Source organism: Lotus japonicus, chromosome 3 (assembly GCF_012489685.1).
Source record: "Lotus japonicus ecotype B-129 chromosome 3, LjGifu_v1.2".
Lineage (NCBI taxonomy): Eukaryota > Viridiplantae > Streptophyta > Magnoliopsida > Fabales > Fabaceae > Lotus > Lotus japonicus.
Genome location: NC_080043.1, coordinates 23,100,797 through 23,109,636, shown reverse-complemented (window position 1 = coordinate 23,109,636; position 8,840 = coordinate 23,100,797). Strand labels below are relative to the sequence as shown.

At 34.6% G+C, this 8,840-nt stretch overlaps 1 protein-coding gene and 1 non-coding gene across 2 annotated transcripts; both read right to left on the bottom strand.

The window, feature by feature from the left end:
* Positions 1 to 203: 203 nt before the first annotated feature.
* Positions 204 to 2,175, bottom strand: LOC130749738 (protein SENSITIVE TO PROTON RHIZOTOXICITY 2). The gene has a single exon (XM_057603111.1). The coding sequence runs from the start codon at positions 2,012 to 2,014 to the stop codon at positions 797 to 799; it is 1,218 nt and encodes a 405-aa protein (XP_057459094.1). The 5' UTR covers positions 2,015 to 2,175; the 3' UTR covers positions 204 to 796.
* A 3,690-nt stretch (positions 2,176 to 5,865) lies between these two features.
* TRNAV-UAC (transfer RNA valine (anticodon UAC)) lies at positions 5,866 to 5,938 on the bottom strand. The gene has a single exon. It is a non-coding gene; the product is annotated as a tRNA-Val (tRNA).
* Positions 5,939 to 8,840: the final 2,902 nt, after the last annotated feature.

Below are 8,840 nucleotides of genomic sequence, written 5' to 3'. Positions count from 1 at the left end.
CAAGTTGGTCCAAGCTACAACTTATAGAGGACATTTTTTTTTTGGATAAGCAAATCATTAAAATTAAAGAGGTACCTCACAAATTATCTACCTACAACTCTTAGTTTATATATAGTATATACACAAACTTTGTATGCAACATTATCAATTATACGTCCCATGGGTACGCTTATAATTCTTTCAAGCAGAATGCAACTCATCAATTTAAATATACAACGGGTGATTTGTATATGATACACAAAAGAGAACACCAATCCAACTTTTGTACAAAATTTTAGCATAAATACAACGATCTCGAATTTTAAACATACCATGCATGCCAATAGCCACCACACCTAATTTCCCTAGCTATTTATGTCTTTATTTCTACCACATCATATCCTACATCACATTCACCATTTTTCTCTCATATAATTTGTCAACCAAACATTTTCCTGAATACAATTCCTCTTGCACAGTACTGTCATGCCATGCCAATGGCCAGCGCCACAAACTATTGGAGCAAATCATCAAGTTATTTACTATCAAGAAGAGTATGTTGGAAGACAGAAGCTGCACCTAGAAAGGAGCAATGTAGAATCAATTAGGTACTTTTTCTTGTGAAGCATATATTGCACTGTCTGAAAATGTATACAGTCTGAAGGAGAGCACCACTTCATAACCAATCATATAAAACACATAATCTCAGTGAAAATTCACGGTGAAATCAAAATCATGGTGGACAGCCATGAAAGGTAAATGAGGTTGCTGCTGTCCATCATGATTTTAGCCACCATGGTTTCCCAACGTGTATCCTTCATCTTGAACTACCATCATTCTGCATTTGCAATCCCTGCTTCTCTATTTTCCCTGAACATGAAAAGCTATTCATAGCAGCTGGGTGGTGCCCCACAAACATAGCAACATGGCCCATAAGCTTATCTTTCCTAGAAAAAGTGGTGCCACAAGAACACTGCCACTTGAGATCCCCACAATGCTTCTCATGTGTCCTCAAATCTGAAAGCACAGAGAACTGCTTCTGATTGCACCTCTTGCAAACATACATTTTGGGGCAGTGGCTCCTCTTGTAATGATTCTTAGCACAAATCATGGACTTCAAAGCTTGAAACTTGGCATGCTTCTGGTTCCACCTGCACCCTAATTGGGGACATGAATACTTTTTAGGCTTCACACTCATCAAAGAGTTCTCACTGCCCACCTTGTGTTTGATAATTGGTTTACTCAATGCAGCACTGGTCTTGTACTCATCCCCATGAGCTCTCATGTGCATCCTCAAATTTGCATCGCGCTTAAACCCTTTCCCGCAAACATGGCAATAATGCGTGTACTTAGCCAACAAATCAGCAACATCCAATTCAATTATATCATTATCATCAGTATCAACAGGTTCATGTCCATCCCCTGGAGACATTATTGCTTCCTTACAATTATTGCTTTCACTAATTGCAACACTTTTATCATCATCATTAACATTACTATTGTTATTATTGTTGTTGTAGCTTTCACCAAACCAGCTATCCAGTGCCTCTGACTCAGTATTGGAAAATAAACTCTGGCCTGATCTAATATCTGTTCCTATGTTACTAAGGACATCTCTGTAATTGCCAAAATTTGAGGGAGGTACCTTGTTGTGATCATGATTAGATTGCTGATGGTGGTGCAATTGGTTGTTGGTGGTGCAAGTAGCAGTAGTGAGAGCCAAGTGTTGGCAGGCGAACATCATTGAGGTGGCAGTGACTATGATTTCTTGAATTGTGGTGTTCATGCTGGAGATGGCTAATGAAGTTGACTCTGGAAGGGTTTGATTTGGGGAGAGAATGATACCCACCAGGGTTTGCACCTGATTCAGCTTTTCTTTGAGAACAGAGAGGTTGAAAAGGAGGGAGCTTGTTGAGGGTGAAGAGCCTGAGCCTGAGATCATTTCAACAGAGGGTGAAACCAAATCTTGGGTGGGAGGAAACATTTGAAGCCCCTGATGGACACTTTGGAAGCTGGATGTGGGCCTTGAAATCATTGTCAATGTTGCTTGGATCTTCCAATGCTACTATACTGAAGATTGGTTCTGAATAATTTCTTGGTCCAATGAAAGATATTGTTTATATTGAGCATATATATATGCCAGTTTCCTTTATATGAAATGGCAAGAAGCAAAGTACACTGATATATACTTATGTGGGATGATACTGCACGAAATGTAGAGATTCAGAAGTCAACTGGGAGGTATAGCTTGAAGCTCATTCCCACTTACGACCTCCCTTGCATGTACCTAATATCACAGTGGGGTCTCATTCTTTATTTAACATTAAAATTGCAAGTGGGGTATAACTTTATTGGAGTTCATAACAGTTTCATTTTTTTATTTAACCACATCTATCTTTCACACAATCCTGCCCAAGGCATGAAGAATACATGGATGACTAAGTTAAAACTATTAAGTATTTAACGCAATTGTACTTATAGGAATTCAGGTGAAGATCGCTACTTAAGCTATAATAATCTCATCTCAGTTAATTTACGCATTTGGTGATTCAACAATTTACTTTGAGTTGTTCAATATTATATGTTGCTTAATTTGAAACCCACATGCAATAGGTCAGAGAGCAAGGGCATATGATCTAGCATACATTAAGACTATATCATATTAATAAATAAGTAAGGTCGATTTTCTTAAAGTCAATTTAGTTAAAAAGATTAATCCTACGCCACTAAGCGGTAAATATCTGGTCATAAAATGTAATCCATTCCCATAAGCAAAAATTTCACCTATTTCTATCCCTATCTATTAGCTTAATTATAATCTTCCTGGACGTCACTAACCGTAACAACCACTAATTCTCTCGTCGCGAGTGCTCGCACTAAGCGGTTAACAACTGAATACAAAATGTGCTTCATTCTTATGGGCAAAATCGTGCTTATTTTATCCCTATTTATTAGTATATATTTTTAAATTGGCTAAGGTCTCGTTTGGAGGAGATTATTTGAGTTTATCTTATAGCGTAAATGCTTAAGTAAGTGTATGTAAGAGCTTATGTACATAAGTTATGGCTCCCTATAAGATGTTTGAACTTATTTTCATAAGTTTTTGAGATTAGCTTAGTAAATTGTTTACTACACCTATTTTCGGCTTTTTAAAATAAATTTCTCAAATTCCCTACCAGAGATCATCCGGGGGGACACTTTTATTTAGCTTTTATAATTTGTGATTGTCATAACTTAGGTTTCTTTTTTCATTTCTTTTGATTGATAGTTTATCATTAGAACTGGTAAAAAAGTAGTGGATTTTTTATCCCAGCTTTCTTTTTTCCTTGGGTGACTTTGTCTAAATTGAGGAAGTTTCTCATGAACTTATTTCCTTGATTCAACTTGATGTATTGACATCTGCGCCTATCGTTTGTATTTAATGTATTATCTTTAATGTAAAAAATAAAAATAAGTTTCTCAAATTAATTTATGAATACACATTTATACCTAAAAAACACATAATTAAGTTGTCTATGCAAATGAAACAAACCCTAACATCATTATTTATGCACATAGATCATGCATGTCTTTTTTTTTTCTTGGTCGACATGCATGTCTATTTCCACCACTATTTCTACTCGCTTCTTCTTCTCTCTGCCCTTGAAAATAAAATATTAGTTTTGTTCTGTAGAAATAGATTATGTTCATATAATATTTGATAGTCCTATTTTATTCTCACCTTAATAATTTAAACATTTCATTGAATCTATGTGCTTGGTTTGAAATATTTAGATGGACAATCTAACTCAAAGACGGCGTTGCCGCGTCATGATTTTTGCTGGAAATGAATGAGTCATGGTGGCATGCATGACATAACCCGATCGACCCCGGCCCACGACAAAACAGTCAAGGCCTCATGCAGCAGCATTGCTTTATTTTTCAGCTTTTGTTATCTAGCCCAGCCAATTATTCATTGAGGAGTGCTATTCTTTTATTCTTCAATTTTCAGGCACATATCAGCTTGTAGAAAAACTCATGAATTAGTCTCATTTGTGTTTAGAGTTAAACAACTCACTTACTTTTCAACTCTTCTGAATAGAAAAACTCACTAATTTTCTACCATTTAGTGGGTTGATAATGAAGTCATGAATTAGTCTCACGACCATTAGCTGTAGTGAGATAATCTTAATTAACATCGGGAAAAAATTATGTTTAGAGTCCAAATGGTAAGTGATGAGTTTAATAAAGATAATATAAATAATGTATAATTCAGAGTCTTAAATTCGGCATTAATATATTTGTGAGGCATGCAATTTTCATAAAAAATAATAATATGTATGTGCAATGTAATCTTCACTTTGTGATTTAATCTTCTATCAGTGGGGTATGTATAGGGTGGTCCAAAAATAATTTGGGTTTTAGCTATGTTGTTTTCTACCTTTAATCCTTTACTGTGTATTGCCTTCTCTAATAGTAACATTGACATTCTTAATGTTTGTCCTTTTCAAGCATATTGAGAATGCAAAAATCTGTAAGAACAGGAGTTTCTACAGCATATGAAAATGGTATTTAATTTACTGATACATGCATCTTTTTTTCAAATTCATGTCATGTGAGGCATTTAATTCTGATATATGAGCTATATATGTAAAAGAATAAGGACCTCTCAATGTAATAATGACTAGTTAGTTTAGAGTTAATTTAGAGTTAGTTAGTGTAATTAGCTGAGCTGGCATTTCAGTTGGATATATAGTTAGTTAGATCAAAGAAAGTTAGTTAGAGGTTAATCAACACTATATATAGTGTTCTTCCTTGTAATAGATTTATTCATGAAATTGATACACTGATTGAGGTTTCATCTATTTTCTTCTACATTATTCTTGAAATTGATATACTGATTGAAGTTTAATCTATTTTCTTCTACAATTTTCTTCTCTAATTTCTTAGATGGTATCAGGGCCCTAACAAGGGTTTTGTCATCTCAAGCTTCCGCTACAATGATGCGTCAAGCACATAACAACAACAACAATTGAAATCCGATGCATGATGCGGTACTGGATCCAGTGAAAAATCCAATTTCTCCTTACTACATTCATTATGGAGAGATTCCTTCTACAACCATGGTGAATCCACCTCTTAATGGAAGAAACTACAACTCTTGGGCGAAATCGATGAAGCGAGCTCTTGTTGCAAAGAACAAATTCAAGTTTATCAATGGCGAGATACCAGTTCCAATACCAGGAGATGCAAATTGTGAAGCTTGGGATCGATGCAAAATGGTCATAAGGTCCAATACCATTATGGAAATGACTCAAAAAACATACAATCGAATGAATATTATATTGACCGGTCTGAATCATAAAAATTAATCTAAAAATCAGCCAGGCAAAACAAAGTCTTAAACTGTAAGATTCGTCTTCATTCGGCATGAATACATCTTCAATCAAGCCATTATCTTCTATCTTGTTGTTTTTCATTTTTTCCCCTTTTGATTTATCCTTCTTTAAACTTTTCACTCTTGTTCGTTAATCACCTTCACTTTTAGAGCAATTTATTTAATTTGTTTTTCATTTTCACGTTCAAATAAATGACACAAAAGTTTCAACCAAAAAAGTCCTTTGAGGGTTTAAATCAAATCCACATTGCTCATGGATTTATTTACTTACCAAAATTTAGAGTAAGCACGCCCAAAATACTCACATTGGCTATTGACATTTTTATTCAACCTGCACCTTGATTGATATGTAGCAGAAAGATCAAGAAGTGGAGAATTATACCAGTGTATATAGTAAAGATATATTCTCTCTTCGGACAACATTAAAATGAAAAAACAGGAATAAGAAACGATTGACAAAGAAATTATCCTGTGTCTGAGAAGAAAATGCGAAAAAATAAAGAAGAACATGTTGCTGCCCAGGATCGAACTGGAGACCTTCAGTGTGTAAGACTGACGTGATAACCACTACACCACAGCAACTTGCTGTTCCAATTACCGCATAGTACTTACATAATTAAACCCATTTTATGTTCACATTGAAAAACTCTATACTCTATCTTAAATGGAGTGAAAAAGAAATCAATTGGCCAAGAATAACATTTTTAATAGAAAAAATTAAATTAAATTGAGTGCAGCTATTAATTTCATTTTGAGAAAATTACATCAACCTCTCTTTTGAGATTTTTCATAATCACACTTCCCTCAATTATTTAACAACCACTCTCATTTTATTGGGAACATTGCACTAACCTTTCATGAGGTTATTATTATTGCATTGTCCTTAAGATTTATCATTATAACTCTCATTATTCATCTAGGCCTCTACTATTCTAACCAGAAATGATATATAGACAAAGCGAAACACAGGAAACAATGTGATAAAACATCATTGAGTTTTTTCCGGAATGGAAGATAGAATAACATTGTATCGTGCATTTTGGTCTCTTATGAAAAAGCCGTCGGAATCCTAACTTACTGTTTATAATTAAGCTAACTTTGAGTATTTCTTTATTCTAAATTGTATATGAAGGCAGAAAAGTAAGTGCATTTTACTAAATAAATAAGAAACCAATGCAATAGTGATAAACTTCAAAGGATGTCGGGGTAATTTGTGATTTTTTTATTAGAAATATTTATTCTTCCGCTAAGTAATTATTTTCATGAAGAAAAAAGAAAAGATCAATTGCTGCGTACAAAACCAGAATGTCTGGCTTAGCATCTGTAAGTACACAATTTGAATTAGTTGAACTATAGACAAATCTTAGCCAGCTATTAATTGTAAGTAGCTATAAGAACCAACCACGGAAATGCATCTCAAAGGTTTGAGTCACCCTTGACTTAACTTAAACATCATAAAATTTTGATTATGATTTGCAAACAATAGTACAATACCACCATGTGCTCATGACTACACCCACAAATTTTGTGACCAAATGTTCCTCCAAATCTATACTTAGCAGTTCTTTTCACTGTGTAGCTAACATATAGTAGCCACGGAAAAGCTAACCAAACCCAAATCAATAAAGTAGATCTTAATTCTTAGGTAACCAATTCCACCAAAAGTAAGAACTACCACTAAGACAATGAAAAACAGGGAAAATTAGATCCACATTTATTAATAATTTGTTCAGACGCCGGATACCAAACTCAAATAAATAGTAAGAATTTAATGGTTCGGTTGGGGAATTCTGGAACCAAATCCTGTTAATGGTGAAAATTGAGCAGAGGATTAAGCAGGTGGAAGCAATTCATCGGTTGAGTAGAAATTTGTTGAACACTAATAGCACAAATAGAAGTTGAGTAACCGGCCAGGGCCCAATTTTTTGGCCATCGAAGTAGGGAGATAATAAGAACCACGACTCTTGTGACGCGTTGGCCGCTCATCTTGTCCTTTAACTCTTAAGTCTTAACCCTGAGGTTGGAGCTAAGTTCAATCATCATCCATGAGAATGAAATATATATATTTCATGATCACTCATTTACTATTTAGTGTTAGCACCTGTGACAAGAGAATTAGTCAATGTTGTCGGTGATGAATATCACTATCTAAAAAATAGGGACAATAAGCCATATAGTAAACCAGCTCATGCATTTGAGGTATTTGTCTCTATCTCCACAATACTAACCATGAACCAAGACTGCTACTACGATGTACTTTGTTAATTAGCAGAAAGGACAACAACTACACAATGCTTGCTTCATTCAATTCTAGTTGAGTTTCCTAATACTCCCAAGCATATCAATCTTAGCCATTCAGCTGCTGAGGTTGGTAGGCACGCCAAACCACTTTAGGTCTTTAAGATAGGGCGATTCTTGTTCACTCTAATCATGTATGTTGGAATCGAGATAGTGATGTGCGTGGTAGAACAGTTAGAGGTGAATTACCTTGTTAACTCTAGAGTATAATTTAAGTCATTAATTAGGCGTAATCCTCTAAATTTACCCATGGAAGAAATATCTTTATGTGGTCCACAATTATTTTTTTTGTCAATAATGTTTGGAAATAAAACCCGAAGGATTGCCAAACGGCACTTACAACATGTGAGACTAAATTTCAGGGAGTGCTATTAGCAATGTACAGAAACATAAGACCATGAAGATCAAACATGCACACTCTGCTGAATCAATCAGCATATATAAGTCATGAAGTAAAAACCTTTAAGGTCGTACAAAAGCTCCTAATCACCCTAAATTAATATAAAGCTAAAAGGCTTCTGAACAGAGAAAATAAATCACTTTTCTAGAAGGTGTCTGGCCTCAACAGGTCAACACAGATTGGGCCGAATTGACATAGAATATTAATTTATCATCTCAGATCTACAGGGCTTGCCCATGAAACTTGAGTCATTGCTTTTTCAATAATTATCTTCAAAAGTAAATTAAGGTAAAAAAATTACTTTTTAGTACATGAAAAAAACACATAAAGATTTTAAAAATTAGTAAATTATTACTCTTATTTATTTTCTTATTTATCTACAACTTAGACCACGACGAACCAGTTTACAACGGGTTGACCAATTTTTAGGCCGAACTGGGTTGACCCAAATTTATACCAAGCTTGAATTATGGTAACCCACCCCATACTAATTACACTAACCATTTATTTGTCAACCATTATGGGATGACAACACAAAGGAGGCGACATAAAAAATTAATAAATTGTTTGATTGTATGGGAGTTTCATTCCCGCGTTCTACCATTGTGTGTGGTTCTCTTTTGTTTCGGGTTTAGTCCCTCCTTATAAAAAAAATCTAAATTAAAATAGACAAATGACTTTGTTCATACACCATAAAAATTGCCATGTTAATGGAGATGAGTATTGGGTTTTTGCAACAACTTGGGTACTCCAAAGTCCAAACCCTCTTTATGCAGGATTGTGTGC